The sequence below is a fragment of the Manis pentadactyla genome, chromosome 14, assembly GCF_030020395.1.
Source record: "Manis pentadactyla isolate mManPen7 chromosome 14, mManPen7.hap1, whole genome shotgun sequence".
Classification (NCBI taxonomy): domain Eukaryota; kingdom Metazoa; phylum Chordata; class Mammalia; order Pholidota; family Manidae; genus Manis; species Manis pentadactyla.
This window is the reverse complement of record NC_080032.1, coordinates 36,499,910-36,525,444: the sequence shown is the minus strand read 5'-3', so window position 1 is coordinate 36,525,444 and position 25,535 is coordinate 36,499,910. Positions and strand designations below refer to the sequence as shown.

General features: G+C 45.0%; 1 protein-coding gene and 1 long non-coding RNA gene across 4 annotated transcripts in view; one reads left to right on the top strand and one right to left on the bottom strand.

The window, feature by feature from the left end:
- The window catches only part of CMTM7 (CKLF like MARVEL transmembrane domain containing 7), a 58,099-nt gene that overhangs the window by 16,311 nt on the left and 16,253 nt on the right, over nucleotides 1-25,535 (top strand). For both annotated transcript variants that reach the window (XM_036891987.2, XM_036891997.2), the window contains exon 2: nucleotides 23,244-23,417. In XM_036891987.2, coding sequence (XP_036747882.2) covers nucleotides 23,244-23,417 — 174 coding nt within the window. The remainder of the gene's footprint in view (nucleotides 1-23,243; nucleotides 23,418-25,535) is intronic.
- On the bottom strand, nucleotides 4,890-14,728 carry LOC118915753 (uncharacterized). 2 transcript variants are annotated; one of them, XR_008993568.1, is made up of 3 exons: nucleotides 14,582-14,728; nucleotides 11,079-12,030; nucleotides 4,890-6,777 (listed from the first exon to the last, which is right to left on the bottom strand). It is a non-coding gene; the product is annotated as an uncharacterized LOC118915753 (long non-coding RNA). The 2 variants fall into 2 exon arrangements; XR_005026185.2 differs by having other exon boundaries at nucleotides 11,079-11,785.

Sequence of the window (25,535 nt, the reverse complement as noted above, 5' to 3'; positions counted from 1 at the left end):
TTTTATAAATAAAGTTTCATTGGAAACAGCCAAATGGGATTATTTATGTTTGCACATGGTTGCTTTATTACAAAGGCAGAGCTGAATAGTTTTAATAGAGATTATATGGCCCCCAAAGCCTAAAATACTTACTCTCTGGTCCTTTACAAAAAAAGTTAGCCAACCTACTTTACAGTGTGTAGTAGAGCTTTCTGACTAGTGTTATTTTCCTTAAGATAAACTCTGAGATGGGATTATTTATTCAATGGATATATACATTATTTTGTTGATTTCAAAATAATTTCCAGTTTACAGCTTGAATATGGTCCATATAGATAGTGAAATATCATGAGAACAAATGAATAAGCCAGTTCATTGACCATTAGGAGATAATAGTAATTGGAAGCTGTTAAAGCAACTTTGGTCCATTTTGTTTCTGTTCATAGTTTGCCAGTTAACATCTTCATTATACCCCTGTCCACCCCAGCAGCACCCAGTTCTTTGATTTGCAGCTGTTCTCATAGTTCTTACTGTATTCGTGTAATGCTAGCTGCTGTCACAAACACACCCTCACGTTTCAATTCCACACTCTAGCCTTTCCTCTTCCTAGTTCCCTGGCTGGGCACCACTACTCGGCTACAGCTTTGTGCTTTGGAAGGAGGAGCACAGATTTTAATATCACTTAGCCTTTCCCTGCTACAATTACAATTAATTTTAATTTTAAATTATTTATAAAATAGATACTATGTATTGTATAATACTCAATAGATAATAGATATATAATGATATATATTCACATAGTTCAGTTCAAAATTCACAAAGTCTAAAAGGATAAACTGGAAAAATTTCCCCCCACCTCTGTTCCAGCCAGTCTCTGGTGGCAACATTGTTTCCATGGCTTGCTTATACTCGCTGTTCTGTACCCTTGCTTTTTAAAGTTTTTATTATGGGACATTTTCAACATAAGTGTACTGAGAATATAATGACCCCACACCTACCCATCATCTAGCTAAAACAGTTATCAACACATGGCCCATCTTATTTCATCTATGTCTGCCCTTCACTGCATGGCTTATTTTGAAAGCAAATTCTAGGCTCCATATTTCAGAAGGCATTGTTCTTGATAATGACCACTATTATATCATATCTTATTTTACTATTGTCACAACTCAACTAATAATAATTCTTTAGCATCATCAAATATCCAGTCTGTTCAGTGTTTTCCAGTTGTGGGTGTGTGTATGTTTTTAAACAGTTGGTTTGTTCTAGTCAGGATCCAAACAAAAAACACACGTATTTCACCCATGTCTCTCTCAAATCTCTTAATCTATGAGTCCTCCCCCCTTTTTTCCTTATAATTTATTTCTTGAATAAATCAGGTTCTTCATTCCTGTGGTTCATTCCCACTGAGTAGATGTGCCCGAGTGCTGCCTTGTGTCACTAACAAGTTCTCCAGTTCTCATATTTACCACAAATTGGCAATTAGACCTAGAGGTTCATCAGATTCACATCTGTTTATTGTAAAACCACAACCTGGGTGGTGATGTGTATTTCCATCAGGAGATACCTGATGTCTGTTATCTCTGCGTTCATGGTGTTGAGACTGGTCGTGGGCACAGGTGTTGGTCAGCCTGATCCCTCCATTATACAATGGGCACCTTGCGTTTTTCATGATTTTTCACTTTGCTGTTTTTATTTAACAGTATGTTTTAGAAATCATAACATGGGGTTCTGTAATTTGTAATTATTTATTTGCTTCTTCCCTCCCTTAATGTCTGCCCTGTAACTGTCATGAGGGCTGGGAACATGCTTCAGAGTCTACTTTCAGGGAACTTTCTCCCCACTCCCCACCCCATATGTAACCTCCAAACAAAGGTTTCTTGGTTCAGTTTTCATTGTTAATGCTGCACTCACCTTGAAAGTTTGCACTTTCTTTGTTGATCTTCATAATGTTACTTCAGCACTGCATTCACAGCTCCTGTTTGGTGCAGATCTCTGCTCCTCTCTTCATCTTTGACATTTCTTATTAAGTCTCCTTTAATCCCTTCTAACTTGAGGGAGAGGTGCGAGGTAAAGTACCAGTTACTAAGATAATAAATATTCAAATTGCACAGACCATCTGTCCCTGAACAGACGTCCACTTTACGTCAGTCTGAATCGTCTATGCCTCGGAGCCAGGGGGAAAGGTGAAGAAAAATAAAGGCAGGAAGGGCCCTCTTCACTGGGGGAAGAGAGGCTGATGAGGTGGTGGCTTCTATTTGGTTTTTAATTCACTCACAAAAAGAGACTCCTTCCAGAAAATTCAGTTAAGGAAGAGCAATGGTAACCCAAGAATGTTATGTTATGGGGCCTGTAGATTGTTTACAATCATAGAATTGTTCTGTGGACCTAATGAAGGTTTATTTTGCCTTTAATACATGTGGAGCATGTAATATGTGCCAGGCACTCTGCTTGGTGCTTTTCAGGCATAATCTCAGATGAGGTGCCCCCTAAGTGGGGTACTATTTGTCATCTCCACTTTCCCAATGGGAAAGCTGAGGCTTTGGGGAGGTTATGTAGCTTTTCCAAGTCACACAGCTGTAGTCAGAGGTAATGGGATTCCCATTGCTTGAGTGAGATCGTGGGTAAGTCACCTAACTGCTCTGGGCCTCAGCTGTGAAATGGAGCTGATATTACATGGTTCTGAGGGTTACTGTGTAAATCCTATATGCAGTGTTTGAGCCTTGAATAACTGTTAGTTACTATTCTGTTACCTCCCTTTAGTGCCCTAGTGAGATCTTTCCTCTTTTCTCCAGAAATTGACTGGATCTCTTCTTAATATGCATGATAGTCCTATTTCCTCCCAGGTCTTCATCCTCTCTCCCCTTTGCATGTCCCCATCTCATTTGGTCCTTTTAGTAGAAGTGTTAGATGGGCACAGGTCGGTGTCTGGGTGAGGAGAGAATTCACCTTCATTCAGGGTTTAGCAGAGTTTCTGTTTTGCACTTTGCTATTAAAGTATAGAGCGTGTAATACATGCCCCATATTTTTGACCTAGCAGAAAGGTGTCGAGGTGATGAAGAGAGAACATAGCCTTAGCTCTTGCCTCTATTTCCCATCACCTAAGTGATCCTGGGTAAATCATGTCCCTTTTCTTGGTCTCAAATTTCTTTCCTGTGAAGTAGGAGGAAAATGTTCAAGATCACTGTTGTTCTAGTTGGTATATATACTGGGTCATACCGAATTGCTGGGCAAGTTCAAGAATGCCTGGGCACTGGCATAGAGGAGCTGGGAGTGCTGGGGGCTGTGCCATTCCTATACTGGGCATTATTAAGAAGCTTACCTGTTGGTATCAAGAAATTCCAGGGCAGAGAAAGTTCGAGTTCTGTAAAATGGCTGTGGAACTGCTTCCATGAGGTTTTGACCAAAGTGCTTTGAGGGCTGAGCCTGTAAATGTTTGCTTATCTCAACCCCTCAGTCTGTGGTTTGATGATCATTAGGCACCTCTCTACAGGTGTCTTTTTTTGTTTGTTTGTTTTTGTTTTTCTTTTAAGGTCTTTTCTGGTAACCATTTCATTGAGATAAATTTCACATACCAACAGTTCATCCATTTCAACTGTATAATTCAGTGATTTTTAATATATCCACAGAATATGTGCCACCATCACCACAAATAATTTCAGAGCTTTATAATAGTTCTGTGTGTGTTGGCAAATGCATGAAGTCAGGTATCTATCACCCACCCCATCACCCAAAAAGCTTACTGGATTTCGTTGGGATTGTGTTGAATCTGTATATCTCTTACGGGAGAATTGGCATGCCAACAATATTGCCTCTTCCAGTCCATGAACATGTTATACCTCTGAGTTTATTTAGGTCTTCTCTGATTTCTTTCATCAGTATTTTGTAGTTTTATCCTAAAGTTAGATTTACAACTGATAAAGATTTCCTTTTTTTTTTTTTTTGCTGCTGTGAATAGTCCTATTTGATTCTAATATTTAATTTCAGTTGTTCACTGCTAAAATATAGAATTTGTTGGTTTTTGTATACTGATCATGCAACCTGTGACATTGCTATATTAATTTATTAGCTCTAGAATCTTTTTATGTAGATTCCTTGGCATTTTCTACATAAGTAGTCATGTCTACAAATAAAAAAGTTTTGTCTCTTCCTTTTCCATCTATAGGTCTTTTATTTCTTTTTCATACCTTACTGCAACTTCCAGCAGTGTGTTAAGTAAGAACGGTGAGAAATGACAGCCCTTCCTTGTTCCCTATCTTAGAGATACATTTCACTAAGTGTTAGGTTAGCTGTAGTTTTGTTTTGTTTTGTTTTGTTGTAGAAGCCCTTTATCAGGTCACAGAGGTTCCTGCTATTCTAGTTCACTAAAAGTTTTCATCGTTGATGAATTTTGTCAAATGCTTTTCTTGCATCAGTCCATAAGAATATCTGGTTTTTCTTCTTTGATCTGTTAATATGGTGTATCCGTTGATTTCCAAATATTGAGCCAGCCATGCATTCCTGGAATAAAGTTACTTATGCATTTATATATTTTTTATATATTGTTGGACTCCATATGCTAATATTTTGTTGAGGGTTTTGATAGCCTGGAAAAAGTTTATCTGTAAGCTTGCTAATGACCCAGCCCACTTTCAGGCTTGCCTTTTAAGACATTCAAAAGTCTAGTGTGAATTATTCAAATCCGTATCTCTCTTTCCTCTTCCTCTAGTTGCCATTCTTTTTGGCTTTACTTATTTCTCACTTCTGCCCACATGTTAGAAAAGCATGAATTTATGAAACTCAATTGAGAAACAGGTTTTAGGAGGAAGCATTTGAGATCAGAAGCTAGATTCAGATTGATCTGCCTCACCTGATTGAGGTCACACCAGGTTCCTGGCCCCATACTGCCCTGGAGGACTGTACTTGTGCTGGATTTATCTGAGTGGCCCATCCCTGTTGGCAGGTGTGTGAGAGGCAGCTTTGTTTAGGACAAACCTTTTGTTTGTGTCTATTTCATGTTCACATTCTCCTTGCTTCCTCCAAAGGCATCCAGACCCAGGGCAGGAGACAGCTGCTTAGTGGGGACTGAAAGGCCCTCTTTGTCTCACCACCAGGCGGCTTTTGCCCCAGCAGGAGGCTTCAGGGTGACTCTGCAGGCCAGGTGAGGGGAATGCAGGGAGGGGCTGGGTTCCAGCCTTACAGGGTTATTTTTAATAAGTTATTTTTACAGGGTTATTTTTATTTTATATTTCTCTACCCAGGGGTAGAGAACCTTCTGAAGGGAGATCTGTATTTTTACCTGGCACTCAGATAACTTAAAAGTGAGAGAGCAAAGGAGAATACAGGCTTCAGAGAAGGTCCTACCCATGCCTGCCTTCTGAAAGGACCTCACTAAACCGCTGGGGACAAAGGTCACAGTGATTGTGCCTTTGACCTGAAGACAGGGTAGCTGGAGGAGAGAGGGGGACAGTGGGGAGGTGGTCACACCACAGCCCCCACAGTGTTGCCTGTCTGAAGGGGGTGGTTCAGCTTGGCAGGCTTTCTGCTCCCTGGAAGCACAGGCAGCCAGAGGGCAGGGGAGAGAGGTCTGCTCTGGGGACTGTTCTCCAGAACTGGCTCGGAGAGCAGGAGAGGGGGCACAGCGGATGGCCTGAAGCTGGGGGGAGGCCTGGTGCATTTTGCTCTGATCTGTGGTTTCCTGTGTGGAAGTGTTTGGACAGACGGAATTACCGCTCATTTTGAGCATGTTGTCAGCACTCTGAGGAGTCCAAGGCAGCCACCTCCCTCCCGAGCCAGCAAGGGAGAGTCCTGTCGGAACGGGCCCTGTGGCCGGAGGTGGCCTGCTCCCCCATCATCATGCAGCCTTGATCCTCGGAGGCTCCCTGGGACACCCCTGCCCTCTGCACCCCCCTTTTCCCTCCCATCTCTGCTGGCTGGGCTCTCATTCTCATCCCCATTGCCTTGCTAGGACCAGCACAGCCACCTTCTGCATGGCCTCTGCGTCCCTTCTGCTGCTCATCTCCTGGAGTGTGGTTCTGCCTGGGGATCTTCTCTCCTCAGTAATACTCTCGGGCTCCCCACTGCCCACCCATAATGTTGGTTTCCTCAGCCCGGAACCACATGCCCGCGCCTCCCTGCCAGCTCTGTTCTCACCACACTCCTTCACACGCATGTGGGGTTTGCCTACAATGGCCAACTCACCTATTCCCAAATATTCCCACTGCTCTTCCACTCCATGCCTTCCCTTGCCCCTTGCTGTGTTCCCTCTGCTGGAAGCTCCAGTATCACCTCCCGCCTCCTACAGGCTCCACACACAGGCCCCATCTACTCCTCACAGGGCAGGCCTGATCTTCTCCCTCCTCCAAGCATCCTTCCTCACAAACTTAACCTCCCTGACGGCATTTAGCCCGTTTTCTTTTGAGTTACTTGGTCTGGGTCTGAACCCCCTTGCCCGTCAGCACAGGGTCTGTTGTCTAAGCTGTCTCTCTCTCGTGCTCATCTCCTGCTGACAGCTCCCTGCAGGGACAGAATCACCAGCAAGGGCTACACGGCGCTAAGAGTTTCTCAGGCATCCCATGTAATCCTCCCAGCAAACCTGAGTGGGGTTTAATGCCTACCTTTTGTTGAGTGTTTACTAAGCAGTACCAGGCTGTTATAAATTGCCCAAAGGAGCTCATTTAATGCTCATATCAACTCTGGCAGGTTTTATTATCCCCATTTTAAAGATGAGGAAGCTGAGGCCCAGGATGGTTAACTGACCAACCTATAATTGTGTTTGCTATATGACTATTTGACCTGTGGGGGGTTGCTAGCCAGACTCTGTTGTTCCCATCAGTCCTGCTTATTCTGATTGGAGGCCAGCCTTTGGCCAACACTCGGACTCCCTTCTCCCTCCACGGGGTACCATATGATGAGCTCATGTCATTAGTAACTGGTTTTCCATCAGTGACTCATGCTTACAGTTCCTTAATGGTTCTTATGTACTGGCCTTGTCATTTTTTGCCCCAGACTAATTTCTCTCCTCCGGGCTGGCACTCTTCTGTCATTCTGCTGCCTGGGTTTTTAATCAAGGCATCCCACACCCACATTCTCAAATTCAAAACCACTTACTTGTGGCACATGCCCAGGGCAGGATGCCAGGCCTCCTGCTGGGACTGGCCCCACAGCTTCTCCAAATATTTACTTCCCCAGGAGAGTGCCCAAAGTATTGAGCAGCATAATTATTTCTCCTGCATTAAGGTTTCCTTAAATTGACAGAGTGGAAAGCAATGCGTAGTGCTGAGCACAGAGCTGGGAACATGGTTGGTACTCGGCCAATCATCAGTGGATAAATAACTTTGTTCTTTCTGCTTTGAAAACTAGGACTGCCTGAGACTGGGAAACCAGGACATTCTGAAAACAGATGTATCAGTTAGCTTTTGCTGTGTGACGTATAGTCATAAAACGGTGGCATATGACAATAAATGTTTGTTGCTCACATGGCTGGTCAGCTGGGATTGGCACTGCTGATCATGACCTAGGCTCGCCTCCTTGTCTGTGGGTTGGCTTTTGCCATCTGCCCCGGGCTGGACTCAGCTCGGGTAACTGGACTGACTCAGCACTGTCCACAGGTCTCATCCTTCTGGAACCAAAAGGCTAGTAGCTTGAGAAAAGTGGTAGGAGGATTGTGTTGTCACAAAGCACACATCAGGCCGTGGCAGAGCTCACCCAACCACAAAGAACCTTCTGGGCTGCAGCCCTGGAGAGTTGCCCCTATTTAATTTACAGAAAATCATTATGTAGATATATTTGGTAGTAGGATCCTCTTTGCAAATGAAAGCTTACCAGGAAGCATAAATATATGATTCTTGCAAGCTATAAAAATGATTCTTATAGGCATCAGGTCTTTGTCCTCCTACTTCTCCCTCTTGGATTGCAAGGCTGATGGGAAGCCAAAACCAGGAACTCTGGGAAGTTGTCTCTGTCACTGGCATTTCTCACTTGCCTAAAGCGAGCTCGGAGCCTCCTGGCCAAGCAGTTTTAGCCCATGTGAGTCTGTGAATGAATTCAGAATGGGTATCCATTCAGTGATGTGGGGCCCGGGGGTGGGGGGGATTTATGGAGCCGTTCTCCTGTCATCCCCACCACGATGGTTTCATTGTATGTTTGGTGACAAGACTCTCGGAGGCAACAGCTGCCTTTCAGCTGAGCCTGCCTCAAGAACATTTCTTTTGAGGGGCCATTTTTAAGCCCAAGTCCCAGGTGTGGGTCACAGATGTCTCTCTCACTTGGACCCATCACTTCCCTCTGGACATATCTCAGCTTCCCCATGCAAAGAATCAAAACATGAAACCCAGAACAATTCATATGCTACTTTCAAAACAGACCGAGTAGGGCCTTTTTTTATTCAAGTGCCCGCCCCAGCTATTATGGTTGCATATCCAGTTACCCCAAAAAATGAGTGGTATAAAACAACACCTATTCTCACAAATTCTATGGGTCAGGAATTTGGGCAGGGCTTAGAAGAGGGCTTGTCTTTGCTCTGTAAGGATTGGGCCTCAGCTGGGAAGACTTGAAAGCTGGGCTGGGATGAGCTGAAGGAGCATTCCTCACCTGGCAAGGTTGATGCTGGCTGCTGAACAGGGCCCTTAGCCAGGCAGCTGGCTGCATGCCCACACATGTTCTCTCCAAGTGGTCTGAGCTTCCTCATAGCATGGCGGCAGGGTCCTGAGGGGGAGTGTCCTGAGCCAGTGGGCCAGAAGGAAGTCATGCGGACCTGTGACCCAGCCTGGGCAGTCATGCAGTGTCTTTTTCACCACATTCTAGGTGACCACCAAGGCTGCCAGGTGCAAGAGGGGAAATAGGTTCTGCTCTTGATGGGGAATAGCAAGGTTCTGGAAGAGCCAGTGGGACTGGAAATGGTGCTGTGGCCATTTTTGGGAAACACAGCAACAGTGCACTAATAGGGTAGTGGTTGTTCTTTTTGCACCTCATCACTAAGGCCATAGGAATCAGAATCCTGGCTGCAGGAAGCTTGTTGAAACCTCTTGTGCCAGTCCCACCCCTCACCTCCACACCACTGAGCCCTCGGGAAAAGCTTTACAGGTAAGGCTTCGCTGATGAATTCATCTGCACAGTTTCACAGCTTAGGAAAAATGTAAAAGAGGCAAGAAGCAGTGTCCTGTGGTTGAGAACCACATTCTGGAGCCCGATGGAGAAGATGAATCCCATCTCTGCACATATAGCTCTATGGCCTGGGGCAGGTGCCTCTCCCAGGTCTCAGTTCGCTTGTCTGTAGAATGGGGAGAGTAATAGCACTTACCCCCCAAGGTTGTTGTAATCATTTGACAAGACTATGCCTGGCACATGATAAGTGCCTAATGAAATTAGCCATTCATGAAAACAATGATCATTATCAGTGTTATTTCAACACCTTATAAAAGCTCATGTCCCAGCAAGGGTCATAGGCCCTACACCTGCTCCCACCAGTCCTAGAGAAAATTTTATTTTGTTAATCACCTCATCAGGGAACCTCTGAGAAACACTAGCTTCTACTTCCAGTAAGACCCTGACTGAGTTACAGGGGAGGTTATCAGTCTGATTTCATCCAGTTCTCTAGGTCTTAGGATAAGACCTAAAAAAAGAGTATTTAATATATTAATTTTCTTTATTATAATTAAATTTCTATATTAATATATTAAAAAAAGAGTATTTAATATATTTTCTTAAAAAAGAGTATTTAATATATTTTCTCTGCTTTCCCATTTCTAAATTAATATGTTGTGTTTCCTCAATTCTAAGGTCCTACTGACCATAAGACCCACCACTGATTTTAGGACCTGGGGTGGGTGGGGAGGGAGGTCAAGAGGGGGATGCCAGTGGGCCAGCTGGTCCGGAGCATAAGTCGGAGCGCAAACCGACATAATCCTGAACAAGTTAGAACAAGTCAGAACACCTGCTCCCGTAGCCAAAAGCCCAAGGTTAGAGTATGTATGCACCACCATTCACATTCTGGGCACCTAAGGCTTCCATTTTTTTTCTTGGCATATAGGCAGATATATTCTCACATTGCAAATCTTCCCTGGGATCTTTTTTGTACTTATTACTATGCGGCGACTGTCATCCCCTGTTATTAAAGCAAAATTGTTTAAAGCTATGTTTTCATAATTAAGAAAGTAATAACACATTCAAAACAGATGTTTAGAAAAGCATGTAGGGGGAAAAAATCTCTCTTGATGCCATCACCCCAAAATATTCACAGTTAGCATTTTGTCTATGGTAGTTTCCTTGAAATATATTGTCCATAGTTTTGTTAGGTAGTGTGTAGTGGGAGGAGTTACAGCTTTGTGCCTGATTTTATTTCTCTTAGTTTGGTGAACATTTTTATTAATGGTTATGTAGTTTTTTGTCATAAAGATAAGTCATAACATTTAACCCACATATACTACTTTGTATTTAGGTTTTTCCTATCCTACTTTTATAACACTCCCTGGTAACTATTCTTGTAAATAAATCTTGGCTTACATCTGTGAATATTTCAATAGGATAATTTACTAGCGATCATATCACTGGGTCAAAGGATATACATTTTCTTTGTGGATAATTGATAATTTGATGTTAAGTCCCGAGGTGCCCCAGTTCAACCACCAACCCTTACATTGTTAGTTTGCTGCTATAATTTCACTGTTTATTACATACTTACTGGGTCAAACACAACACTGTACATGTGTTAACTGATTTATCCTCATGGCACCCTTGTATATTATACTATTATCTCTACTAATCTGGATGAGGAAATTGAGGCATGGGAAAGAGGGCCACACAGCTAGAAAGTGCTACCAGCCAGTAGCCACTGAGCTGAGCCACATGCACCAAAGGTAAGCTGCCATCAGGAGTAAAATTGGGTGTACGTAGGAAAGAGCCGATGGCTGGAGCATCCACTCCCTGGCCAGTATCTGTGGGGAGTCACCATCTCTCCAGAACAGCCATTCCCAGAAACCCGGTACTCAGTCCAAGTGGGGTCAAGGGTCCCCACTGAACAGGCCAAGCCCTTGGTGAGTTCTTTCACTAAGTAGTTGCTTTGTGAGACTCTGTCTGGATCTGCAAAGAAGTTTCTTCTCCTGAGGGGTATGGAAGGGGACCTGGAAAATGCTAGAAAAGGGGTGGGAGTGAAATGCTGGAAGAGGGAGAGGTCTCTTCAGTGTGGAGAACAGAAGGGCAGAGACTATTTCGTGGATGGTCTAGAACTGTGTAAGACGGTAGCCACCAGCCACATGTGGCTATTTAAATTTAAGTTAATTGAGATTAAATTAAGAATTCAATTCTTCAGTCACACCAGCCACATTTCTAGGGCTCAGTGGCCACATGTGGCCATTGGCTACCATATTGCACAGCACAGGGAGAAAATATTTCCATCGCTATAGAAAGTTCTACTGGGCATGGCTGGTCTCCAGGCAGGAGTTTGGCAGAGGGAATGGAAGTAAAGGATGGAAACGGCCAGTAGTCTGCCTCAATTTGGACATGGGTGTGCATAAGGAAGTAGAGGTAGACGTGTGAAAGGGAGCTTGGAGCTTCTGCTTGGCGTGACCCACAAGCCTCATTATAAATAGGGACTTTATGTTAGACCTCTTTCGTGTTTAAGATAGGCAAGTGATGGTAAGAAGGAGTCCTCATCAGATCATGAATCTCTTAAGCATCCATCATGCCTGTGGCCTTTTGTTCCGAGGAAGCTGCCTGTTGTGTCGTCACCCGGCTCCATCACACTGGCTGAAGCAGAGGCTGCCGCGTGCATGGGACCTAAGGACGAGGCAGCCTGGTGCCAGGAGGTGACTGGTTAACACAGTGCTCCCTATGGACAATGCAGTGGGAGAGGGGCTCAGTCCCAGGGCACGTGGCAGGGACTAGAGAGGATACCCACCTGTGGGCTGGACCCTGAGCATGAGAAACACTGCCAGCTGCCCAACAGGCCTGCTGAGGTGACCTGAGCGGGTGGCCTGCTCCCTGCAGCCTCAGGGTCCGGCTGCCCTGGAGCACCTGCCTTGCCTGGAGATTTCCCTTCTCTTCCTCACCTCAGTACCAACCTGGTAAAGGTGCCTTAAGAGAGGAGAAAAATAAATAAACAAACAGGAGTTCAGACAAATTGTCCATTTGTAAAGGGTTTAAGTGGCTGCTCAGCCTCTAGAGAGCAAGCTTCTAGAAGTCAAGGGTGTCTGTGAGATGCAAGCCAAGAAAAAGTTTAAAAAGGAATGAAGCCGAGGTGATGTGGGGCAGCTGACCTGACCTGGTTTAGCTGGCTGGGTTTTGGCTGAAAGGAACCAGTCTCACGTTCAGTGATTCACTTCTTTCTCTGCTGGAAAAGGATGTTTGTTTGGCTTGCAAAATCATACCAGGCATTTCCGGACATCTCAGGGTCTTGGATATGCTTTCCACAGCCCCCTGCCAAGTTGATTAAGCCACTCGGGTGTTTTTCTAGTTAATCCTGGAAAAACATTGCTCCAGAATGTTCTTTCTGTTCTTCTCTGAGAGGCAAGCTATGTTCAGCGTGCCTTGCACTGAGAGTTGTGAAAAGCTGCGGGCAGCCCCTGTCCACCTGGGGCCCACCTGGGCCCATTCAGACACCAGCATGCTTGACTGCACCAGACACACACCCCCTAAGTCTTTGCACTGGTGACTTTTGTGAATGTAGATCCTGGTTGCTTGGGCTGCCTGTGATTATGCACTTTCATTCAGTTTATCGGAGAGATCCAAAAATCGCTGGCTACACTTAGATGAAGGCCCATGACATCACACTGCCTGAATTGCTAATGAAATGGAATTACTGTCGTCCTGTTTTTAAGGTAAACCTAACAATCTCCTAAGTTCCACCTGTGCCTTTATGGTAAGAACAATGACTGAAAATCTCAATTCACTTTTTCCTCCCATCCCCTTCCTCGTTATTAGCTGTTTCCCAGAGTTTATTGGGCATTATATTTTGAATTTTTTATAATGGCAAATTTCAAACCCCTCCCTGGCTGCAACAGTGGCCAGTTCATGGCCAGTCCTGCTGAACTTATCCCCACCCACTTAATACCCCACATTATTTTTGTAGTAGCTTTACTGAGGTGTAATGTAACATCTACTCATTTTAAGTGCACAATTCAATGATTGTCAGTAAGTGGACAGAGTGGTGCAGTGTCCACTTTTAGGACATTTCCATCATCCCCAAAAGACCCCTCATGCCCATGTGCTCCCATCTTTTTGTGCAGCAAACCCTGTGCTGAGGGGTTCTACAGTCACAAAAGTCACCAGTGCAAATTCCAGAGCAGAGACTTGGGGGGAGTGGTCTGATGCAGTCAGGCACACCCAGGTGGGGCCCAGGTGGGTTTTATCCCATCTGTAAATATTCCAGTGTGTATCTGCCTTGCTGGGCATTCTATTTGCTCGTCAGGGAGGTGCCTGCTCAGGCATCCCCTCTTCTGCTGATGCCTAAGGAGAGCAAACCCCACATTCAGTGCTGCCTCCCCAGAGTCTCCGAGGGGCCGAGAGGAAATGCATACAGAAAAGAGGCTGCATTATTACACTGAGGGTGCTGTCGAGAATCCAGTTTAACCCCAAATTCAATATAAATTCTACATATGTTGTTGAAGGTCTACTCTGTGCTGGGCACCAGGGATGCTCAGGAAATTAGTCGTGATCCCTGTGTGCCCAGAGGTAAACTGTGCACACAGGATGGCAGGGGGCAGAGGTGGCCTCAGCTAGGACATGAGCTTAATGATCAGCTTGTCTCAAACCAAAGCATCTCTCTGGCCTGATGTGCATCTGAACGTGTGGGTGGGTGTTTTACACTGCTTTCCTGATGACCCCTTGCCTCTGGGTTTAAAGCCGCTACTTGGTTCAGGATGGACAGAAGAGCGAGCATCCTGGTCTCATCCCACATGTTAAACATAAGAACCCTCCCCTGGGATGGCTTTCCCTCCCTGTACTTGCCTGTCTCTCTCTCCTTTAGACACCGGGCAGGAGTGACAGGAATGTGGCCCACCACAGTGCCCAGAAAAGAGAAGGCCCTTAGGAATGAGTATAAAATTGCATTCATTCATTTGTTCTTTTTTTTTAAATTCAACAAATATCTATAGAGAACCCATTCAGGCTTCCAGGCAACTGGAGAAACAACAGTGAACAAATATATGTGGAAGGGAAATACTCCAGAATGCAAGGGATGGTGGTAATCTCCGAGAAATAAGATCATGAGTGATTTTTGTTTTCTTAAATACTTTCATGACCTAATTTTCTATAATGAAGAAGTATTGATTGTATGATTAGAGTAACTTTTATTTAAGTGGGACACTTGTCATGAATACCATTTCTAATAGGCCCTCCCTGGATTTGAGTCCCAGAGTCCTGTTCTCCAGCACGCGGGGAACCTGAGGCAGGGCAGGCCTTCCCTTCTCTCATCTGGTCACCCAGGGGCTCCCAGAGAAGGTGAGAGAAGGGGCTGCGAAGAGAAACAAGCAGGTCCTGCAGGCAAAGCAGTATTGTGAGGAGCAGAGACCACAGCAGCCTGCCAGGTGCCCAGTTGGCTCCTCTGCCTGCCTGTGTGACTCTGAGCACATTGCTTAACCCCTCTGTGCCATTTTCCTTGTAAAAGGACAATGATAATCGTGCTCACCTGCTGGGACTCATGTGAGGATGAACTGGGGTAAAAGTAGCAGTGCACTTTCTAGCTCCTCTGGCCCGGTGCCTGGACGCAGGCAGCATTCCCAAGGGTAGCAGCCACCGTCTGTACAGCTTCCAGTGGAGGAGGGCAAATGCAACATCAGAGGAAGTACGGCAGAAAGGAAGTACACGTGTGAACAAGAGAGGAGGTGGCTGTGGGGACAGGATGAGACCCGCCAACCAAGCCCTTGTGGTCTTTGCTTGAACTCAGTCCCCTTCTCCCTTTCCCTTCCCCCAAGGCTCTCTCCTTCCTGGGCTGCGAGGCCTTGGGCCCTTCCTCCGTCTTCCTGGGCACTGACCTCCATTCATCCACCCTGCCCGTTCCTCCATCCTGTCACCCTGGCTGACGTACATGCGTGAGCCAGTGTGGAGGCCAGAGGGTTGTGGGGACAGCCCCATGGTGAGGGCCATCACTGCCGGGGCCCCACAGGGGGAGCCTGGCCGCCGGGGCCTTGCCCGGACTTACCGTTGTGGGGCTGGTGCCAGCCCCTGTCCCTGTCCTTGGTTTCATTTCTGTGAGGTGGGCAGGGTGGCAGCGCCTTCGCTGTAGGTTTCAGTGAGGACAGACCCGCACGTGTTAGGCTCAGAGGGTCGGTGCAGCACAGGGTCAGCGGTCGGGCGCAGCCCTTGCTCTTCTGACCCTGGGAGCCATGCCAAGAGGTTCTTCTTTTGGGGGCTCAACCCTGCGTTTCCCTGGGGCTCCTCCATGTCCTCTCACTGCCCTCGGTCCTCTGGTGACCTGCTCCTCTGGGAGGTGACCGCCTGCTGCCCTGCGCTTTCACTGCCGTACGTGTACACAGCGTGGGCTCATCCCCTAGCTATGTGAGGAGTGAGAGGCGGCAGGTGCTGCTCTGTGTTCTCTGTTCTTGAGACTCAGCCAGCCACTATGGGGACCCAGAAATCGAGCCAGAAAGAGAAAGAAGCTAGGGAACCCATGACTTGCAAACCAAAATTTGTGATTCAGTTTGGCTCAATGTAAGCACCAAACCACCAAGTTTGCTACATAATAAATATTCATGGTGCTTCTCATCCTTTTTGATACAGTGACTGTTTTGACAAGTTGAGCTTTCTATCCCAGTCTTCCTAAGTGTGACTGTTGACCTTTGCCAGTATACAGCAGTGGTGACATGGGTGACGTGAGGCTCCCACATCTTCCGTCCAGAGCTGCATCCATTTTGGAGAATTGGTTAGAGACCAGGGGAGTGGCCCGGCCTGAATAATAAGCAGAGAATGTTCTGGCTCTATCCTGGACTAAGAATCTGGAAATTCTTACCTCACACCTCTACCCCGACACCCTGGGAGAGTTGAAAGCCAAACCCCCTGGAGCTGCTAACAAGGCCATTTGGCCAACTCTGAAAGGTGTTTGAGGGTAGCCTCCAAAGTCTCTCACCTTTTTCCACACGCCAGGCATCACACCAGGTCCCCAAGTGATGTCCAGTGACAAACTCCCCACACACTCCTTTATACATCTTAGCAGGCTGGTAGGTCGTGCTGGTCTCCCAAATTTTTCTCCCCACCACTTTCGGAAAAGGCTCATTGCCAAGTCCAACACCTCTGCTCAGGCTACAACCTTCTTGGTGGTTCTCAAGTGCTGGATGGTCAGTTTCCCTCAGTTAAAAAAAAAAAAGCATGATTCCCTTCTCAAAGCACTTGAGGCAGTAAGGGAAGGAGATTTTTGTCTTTTTTTTTTTTTTTTAATGTAATAGTGTTGTGGAATGCCAGAGGATGGAGATGACCCCAGGAGCCATTCATTCTCCCACCATTGAACTGAGTACCTTACTGTGTGCAGGGCACTCTTCAAGGAGCAGAGAGAGAAAGAGTGAAACCAGCAGGGTACCGACAGTAGTCGGGGGATGGGTCATGAACAAGTTAAATATCACACACACAGCTGTGTAACCAACAAAAGCACATGTGGCTCCGTTAGCAAAGGTTCCATCAGAGAGCATGCTGGGCCCCTGCTGAGGCCCTCCAGGAGACCGCTGTGCCCTGGGAAGCAGAGGTAGCTGGGGCCAGAACCTGCAGCCCCTTCGGGCCTCATTAAGGGACTTCACCTGATCCAAAAGTATGGGAAACTATTGAAGGGCTTTAAGTTATAAGGCTTTAAGGAGTTTTAAAGTTGATGACTGCTCTTTGGACAGTGGATTGGAAGGGAGCAGGTACTTGTATTAAAGGCTGCATTTCAAACCAGGGCAGAAAGGCTACCCTCTTCAATAAATAACATTAGCACAATTGACTGTTGGGATGAAGTTAGAACCCTACTGTGTGCCCAGCTCATGCAGTCTACAGAAATAAATCCCAGAAGCTGCAAGAAGTGAAAGTTTTATATATACGTGTTCTTTTTAATGTACTGTTCTTTTATGATATTGGGTGGAGAATAACACATAAAACCCAGAAGCTATAAAAAATAATGCATGGATTTGACTGCATAAAAAGTTTGAACTTCACCGCCTGCTACTTCTATAGCTTTTCTTCTTCCTTCCTAATTACAACCCTTAAATAGAATTCGTGCCTCATATCAAATTTACCGAGTATCATAATTCTTCCAAGTGGTAAAGACACCTCAAGACAAATGCTGGGCATAGAAGCCACAGGGCATAAATATGCAAAGAAATAAAAAGCTAACCATTTCAAACAATAAGGCCTCTCTCTCACTTACCAACTTTACATTTCCCTGTATGGCCCCGGAAGATGACTGGTTCGCCAGAGACAGGTAAGATTCCTCAAGGGAGGAACAACCTAAGACAGGCACAGTCGCAGGGGGGTCATCAGGTGAGAAATTGGGGATCAACAGAGGTGAGGCTTAGAACCTCACCCCCCCGTTCTGAGAGAAATCTTCTGCATACGTGGATGTTTTATTGCCCTTGTCTAGCTTGGATTAACACATAGTCTACAGGCACACACCTGATCATCTACACACCTGATCATCTACATTTGCTCTCTTACAACAGTAAACTATGTTTTCTACCTTTATCTTGTATCTACCTACCACTTCAGCATTTTATTAAAAATAATAATAATAAAGAGAGAAATGTGGTATCCACATATAAATCAAGTATAAAAATCAAATGAGTATTCATATTTGAACTGACTGTTTATAGTTCATAATGCATGAGCAAAACCGAAGGTTTCTGTGATGGCTGCCCTTGTACTGTTCACCATGTAAGAACTTATTCACTATGTAAGAATTTGTTCTCCATGTAAGAACTTGTTTGTTATGCCTCAGAAGATTGGAGACTGATGAAAATTAGGCTTGGGGTGGATTAATGATTGTGCATTGAGCATTGACTCCCCTATACAGAATTTTATTGTCGTTAACAACCATTTGATCAATAAATATGAGAGATGCCCTCACAAAAAAAAAAAAAAAAAAAGTACACACTTCCAATGGTAAAATAAATAAGTAACCGGGATGTAATGTATAGCATAAGGAATATAGTCAAGATATTGTAACAGCTTGGTAGGGTGATAGCTGGAACCTAGAATTATGTATATAAATGTTTTATCACTGTGTTGTGCACTTGAAACTAATGTAATGTAATACTGTGCGTCAACTACCCTTCAATAAAAAATAATTATCTAAAAAAAAAAAAGTTTGAACTTCAGTAAAACAAAAGACTAGGAATAAAGGTGATTGAGTGAATATTTTTTGCAATACCTGTAACAGAATATAAAGTTCCTCAAATTCCTAAGAAAAGTACAAACAAGAGAAAAATAAGCCAAGCTCATGAACAGGCAGTAACCAATAAACATAAAGATAGTCAACCCACTAGTAAGCAGAAATGAAGATTTAAATAACAAGACATCATTTCCATTCTTTCAAAATACTTGTAATAACCTGTGTTGGCAAGATGCCCCATGCAAGAAAACATCAATTTTGGATAGCATTTTGGCCACAGACATCAAAATCTTAAATGTCAGTGTGCTTTCACTGAAAATTTCTCTTACAGGAATCTTTCAGAAATGTTCACACATATACAAACGGCCATGTGAAAGAATATTCTCTGCAGGATTGTTTGTATTACTCAAAAGCTGGGGATGTGACAAACGCCCATCAGGAAGTCTGTTGAAGGTAGTGGTTCTCAGCCAGAGCCTATTTGTGCCCCCCGCTCTCTCCACCCAGGACCTTTGCCAATGTCTGTGGAGACAGTTTTTGGTTGTTGGGTGGGGAAGTGCTGCCAGCATCTAGAGGATGCTGCTAAAGCCGCAGCAGGGCTGCTCCCCACCACCAGTTCTCAGCCCCAAATGTCAGCAGTGTCAAGGTTGAGAAACCCTGGGTCAAATAAAGCTGCAGCCAATTAAAAGGTAGAGAGATCAATATATGTGCCATGGAAAGCCCCAAGACCTGCCATAAAAAATGCTTTTTTACAACTTAATTTGTGATCTTCATAATACAAGGAAAACAAAATACATGCATTTTAAAATGCACTAAATAATCAGCTCTCCTCCCCAAAGTCAGCCTCGGTGACCAGTTTCTTATGTGTCCTTCCAGAAACAGTCCCCAGCCAGGCGAGCACAGGATCTGGTGTTTAATACACTGCAGGCACTTTGCTGCCTGGGTGGATTCGGAAACCAGTGCATCAGCTCAAGGCCTGGACCTGAGGACCCCTGACAAAGTTTTCCAGCTTGTTCCCCCTCCCTTGTGTTTTCTCTGGCATTTTTATTTTTGGATATGGAACAAAACTGTGCTGGGGTGGAAGGTGGGAAGGAGGGAAGGAGCCTGAACCAAAAGTCTGACGCCAGTGAGTGTGGTAGGGATCCAGAGGGAGTAAGGGGGTGAGGGTGCTCTTGCCTTTGGTGGGGGGTTAGTGAGATTGTGCCCCAGCTCTTCCCATGGTAATGCCCGGGGTGGGGCTTTAACGGGGAGGCAGGGGTAAATTTCCCTACACCTCAGGAGGCAGAATTGAGCCCAAGTTGGGAACCGATGAGGTTCCTCTTCCTGCCTGCTCACTGCCCAGTAAAGTCATCGATGGGCCTGATTGCATCTACAAATGGCATTTTCCACTCACAGAATTGTCCCCATCTTTGATTTTTTAACAAGCCTGGCTTTCATCTCTTTGGCTTTTCCAGAAAAGCCTCTTAGAGTTGGGTCTGAGGCCCTTTGATGTTGGCGTCCATCAGCTGCTTCCCGTCCTGTCTCACTGAAACAGTACTCCAAGGTCAGAATAAAAACCCCCACGAGAGGGTGGGGCTGGGTGACCTAGTGGCACCCACCCTGGGGTTCTCAAACAAAAGGCGTCTGGTGCCTTCTCCAGCCAAACAGGCACCCTCAGTGGGCCAGGTGTGGCAGGGGCATGAAGAGGTCAGGCCTGCTGAGGGCAGGTTCCCAGGGCACAGACAGGCAGCAGATGACAGGGACCCCCAGCTCAGAAGGCATCTCCTGCGAACTGCCTCTTGAGTCTTCTCCAGAAGTATTCCATCTTAGACGCTAACATTTTATTTGCTCCTCGAGGGACACCCACCCAGGCTGAGAACCTGGCTGGCTGGGTGGCTCCTGGCTGTGGGGTGAGGACCAGGCTGTTGTAGTCCTGCAGTTCTCAGGGGACCGTCCTTTTTCTCAGGTGACACCAGCTTGCCTGATCTGCTGTGAAACTGACACCCAGTGCTGTCTTTACAAAAATCATCTCTCTTTTCTAGAAGAATTCTGCTAGAATGGAGTCAGAAAGGACACAGTGGGATGGAGAGGGGGGTGTTTTCTGATCTGAGGTCATTCCAGTGACTCTAAACAGTGCCATGGCTGGTCTGTGAGACCCTTGCTTTGAGTTGAGGCTCTTGCAACATTACTTTTAAACCCCTGGACATTTATGTTAGCTGTTTTATTTTCAGTGTTCATGACAGGTCAATGTAAAAGAACAAACCTTTATGAGAGGAGCCAGAAGTACTGGGAAAAACAGGTTAGTCCTTTGGACAAACTGCATTAAAGTTGCTCTAAACAGAACCTCTGTCTCCCAGAAACCTCTAGCATCCTTCACACAGTCCTGAAATCAGAACCCCCACTTCAGTTTCTCTGAATTCAGTCATGTTTGTTGATTGGCTTTTCTAACTGGGAAAAAGAAGAGGTCCTAGAGGGCCAAGTTGGGGGTCGGGGGAGGGGTGGGGTCAGCACCCCAGGGCATTTTCTCCACTATCGTCTTGCTCATTCTTTCTTTGGCTTTGCCTTTCTGGCTGCCCCCAGAGTATTGATGTAAAGCATTCAGGGGTCTCCAGCATTTGCAGAGGTTACCTAGAAAAGTCCCAGAAAAATTTGATGTCAGTTAAATCTTTTTTTTTTTTTAGGTGCACTAGCTAAGACGCTGGCCATTTAAAGTAGAAATGAATGAATTAATGGGCAGAAATGGAGCTTTTAGTAGTATGCTTTAGTACGCACCCGCTGCAGTCCAGATGAGATTTCCCAAAATCGGCCTTCCCCCAAAAATAGCACATGGTAGGAGGCCTCGACCAAGTGGACAGAATTCGGGAAGTCCTATTTCACAAGGCAGTTTTCCAGAGAGGTTTGAGACGGTTTGTGGTAGAGCAATGTGGACTTCCTGCTGCACAGGACTCAGGTCTGGGAGCTCAGAGGGGAAGACCTGCCCCGGCCCCTTTCATTCACTGGGAAACTCCCACATCTCTGTGCCACCACGAGAAAGAGCTGACTTCTGTCACAGATGAAGAATTGTACAAATTATTCTAATTTTTGCATTAAACTAGGTACAAAATTGCTTCTCCACCTAGGGATCATCCTGTATAATCCTGAATTATCTGCATTTTAAGACAGGCCTTGAATAAAAATGCCCCAGTGCATGAAGGGGGGAAGAGGTCAGCTCAGGACTGGGGAGAGCCAGAGGGTTTCCAGGTAGAGGAGGCCCGGAAGGGGGACTGAGGAGGCAACGAAGCTCTGGCAGTCACGGCACCCCCTGCGTGAGGCAGAGGCTCCCCTCAGAGGTTTCAGACAACCTCAAGGCCTGAATCATTGTATTACCAAGGCTGACTGGCTTGAGAGGAACTGAAAAAATGAAAATACGCACGTTGCTCATTACCAAAGGGAAATAGGCAAATGTTGAGGGTCCCTTTGTGTCAGAGCCACACTCTTCCACTTCAGTCTGCTAAGCAGAGCCCTCTTCATGCCTGTGTAAAGCTTCAAGCAGAGTTCTTCTCTAGCTGTCATTACCTTTGACTGAGGCCCTTGCCAGTGTGCTAGAAATGAGGGGCTTTAGAAAATAAAGTATTTTGAGCATTGATTACTCTAACTGCCATTAGACCCATTTTGTGACTTGATCTCATTATAGACTCACATTTTTACAGCTGGGTTTCTCCACAGAGCACAAGAGTTTGGGCCACATTTGAGAACAGATAGTTCTCTGTTATGGGGGCCGCCCTGTGCCTTGTGGGGTGCTTAGCAGCACCCTGGGTGTCTACTCACTAAATGCCAGGAGAAGCCCCCCGCCCAGCTGTAGCAACCAGAAGTGTATCCAGACATCGCCAAACATCCCGTAGGACAGAAAATTGCACACACACACCCTTGAGTCACTGTTCCATAGGGAAGAGGCAGAGTAAAATAACCTTTGTCCTAAATCAGTTGTGCTTTTAAAATAGATCCTAAGGTTTTATACACATTAGCACCTGTGTGCTGTTGGCTTGTTCCCTGGGTGGAGCCCACAAGATTCTGCTCTCTGAGCGACCTTCACAGAAACGTCTTACTCTCCCACAGTGTTCATATGTTACTGCTAATTTACCTGACCTGTTAATGCATTGAGAGGTCACTAGCTGATGAATCCTGCAATTCATTCACTTATTCATGCAGCACATACCCAGTGGTGAACAAGTGCCCCATGTAACTGGGAGTCCCACTCGTTTGAGAACATCCACCACCCACAGCTTGTGTATAATGAGAGCTTACATTTTTGGAAAGTAAAGCTGCACCTGACAGGGAGGAATATGGCTCCTGGAGTCAAACAGACTTGGGTTCAGATTCCACCTCTGAGGCTTACATGCTGGGTAGCCTTAGACTACTTATTGAACCTGTGTGCCTTGGTTTCCCCCATATGAACATGGGGTGATTTTTGTCTACCTGGCAGAGTTCTGTGAGGCCTCCATGAGATCATGTACATCAGGCATCAGTAAATGGTAATGTACTGTCTGCCAACTAGTAGTTGTGACGTATGAATCACCATATTTGTGGGTCTGTAAAACTAGCCAAATATTGGCGACTTCCTATATGTGATTTCAACCTAAGAGGTAGACCCAAGTCTAGTATCTTTGCCCTGTGGAGGTCTGACTGGTACTCTGTGGTTCTTACCCTGCATTCCTGCCCTCTCTCTGAGGAGGCATCCTGCATGCACAACATAACGGGCTCCAGAGAGGACAAAGCCACCCTCTGCATTCACGACCGGCATATATCTAAAAAGCTTGAACTGGGGGAAATTGCACTCTTCCAGCTTCTGGCCAGTGTGTGAGGAAGTATCCAGAACTACAGCAGTTCCTCAATTCTCTGTGGCAGTTTGTGTTTCTGCTATTTTGTTTGTGCCCTGGGAGCAACATTTTATGAAAATAAAATGGTTTATTCTGATGAAATCGAATTGTTTGATTTATCTTTGCCTGGGGCAGACCCTTCTCTGACGTCTCTGTCTGTGTGTCAGGTCACCCTGCTGATCGCCCTCATCTGTGTGAGGAGTTCCGTGTGGACCAGCTACAGTGCCTACAGCTACTTTGAAGTGGTCACCATTTGCAACTTGATCATGATCCTCGTCTTTTACCTGGTCCACCTCTTCCGCCTCTACCGAATGCTCACCTGCATCAGCTGGCCCCTGTCGGTAAGGGAGAGACCTGGCCGAAGTCCACCTGGCAGGTGGGGTGCTGAAGCCCCTCTGCCCACCGGCCTCTTTCAGTGTCCCTTGCTGCCCCAGCCCTGAATTTCCTTCTGTGGGGTGGACATCTCTGCCTGGGGTCCCTTGGGTTTCTAAAACTCACCTCCAGCTACAAGAAGGCTGTGCCTCCCACCTCAGCGTTTATTTTCTCAGTGACAGAAAATGGGCTGTGTGAGTTGGCAGGAGGAAGGAAGGATGGAAGGAATGGAAGGAAGAAGCTGATCAAAGGGATGGATGTTACACAGTCATGAATACTGAATGATAAGGCTCATCAGCTGAAATGGACTAGCAGAGTCTGAGAAACCAATGTCCTAAGTTGCCAGGGTAGTTTTTCTTCCCATATTATTTTTTAAGAGAGCTTTATTGATATATCATTCACATGTCATGCAATTACCCATTTAAAGTCTACAATTCAGTGGATTTCAGTGTATTCTCAGAGTAGAGCAGCCATTCACCACAGTCAATTTTAGGACATTTTCATCACCTCAAAAAGAAACCCTGTGCCCTTTAGCTGTCACCTATCCCTCATCCCCTCCAGGCCAGAGTGACCACCAGTCTGTTTTCTGTCTCTGTTAATTTTCCTATTCTGACATTTTGTGTAAATGGAGTCATGCATGTGGTCTTCTGTGACTGGCTTCTTTCCCGTGGCAGAGTGCTCTCATGGTTTATCCATGTTGTAGAATTTATCAGTACTTCATTCCTTCTTATAGCCAAGTAATATTCCACTGAGAGGCTCTACCACATTTTGTTTATTCATTCATTATTGATGAACATTGGTTTGTTCCCACTTCTTAGCTATTTTGATTAATACTGCTATTAATCATTGCAATAAATACTGCAATAATACTGCTATTAATACATGCAATAAATGCATAAACATTTATGTACGAGTTTTTTCGTATAGACATGTCTTGGCTTCACTTAGGAATATACCTAAGAGTGAAATTGCTCAGTCATACAGTAACTCTGTTTAATTGTTTGAAGAACTGCCAGACTATTTTCCAAAATGACTGCACCATTTTGCATTCCATAAGCAGTGTATGAGCGTTCCAAATTTTCCACATCTTTATCAATACTTGCTTTCCAACTTTCTGATTTTAGTCATTCTAGTGAGTTTGAAGTGATACCTCATGGTTTTATTTGCATTTCTCTGATGGCTAATAGTAATCATCTTTTCATGTGCCTTTTTGCCATTTTTATATTTTCTTTGGAGAAACGTCTGTTGCCCTTTTTTTGATTAGGTTGTCTTACTGAGTTGTAGGAGTTCGTTGTATATCTTTATCAGATATATGGTTTGCCATATATTCTCTCCTTCTCTTGGTTGTTTTTCACTTTCATGATAGTGTTCATTAAAGCACAAGCTTTTATTTTTGTGAAATATAATTATCTATTTTTCTTTTGCTGGCTCATGTTTTTGGTATAAATCTAAAAAGCCATTGCCAAATCCAAGACTGTGAAGATTTACCTTTACATTTTCTTCTAAGGGTTTCATGGTTTTAGCCCTTCCATTTAGGTGTTTGATCTATTTTGAGTTAATTTTTGTACATAGTGTGAGGTATGGATTCAACTCCATTCTTTTGTATGTGAGTATCATTGTCCCAACACCATCTGTTGATTGTTTTTGAAAAGACTGTTTTTTCCCATTGAATTGTCTTGGCACCCTTATTCAAAATTAGTGAACCATAAATACATGGATCTATTTCTGGACTCTCAGTCCTATTACATAGATCTTACCATAGTGTCACGATTACTGCAGATTTGTAGTAAATTGTGAAATTAGGAATTGTGAGTCTTCTCATTGGTTTTTCTTTTTCGAGATTATTTTAGACTTTTGCAATTCCATATGAATTTTAGAATCAGCTTTTAAGTTTCAACAAAGAAGTCAACTGGATTCTAACAGGAATTGCATTGAACCTGTGCATCAGTGTGGAGAATATTGCCATTTTAACCATATTAAGTCTTGTAATCCATGAACATAGGGGACTTTCCCATTTATTTAGATCATTTTTCTTTCAACAATGTTTTATAGTTTTCAGAGTTGGACTTTTTGTTAATTTGTTCCTA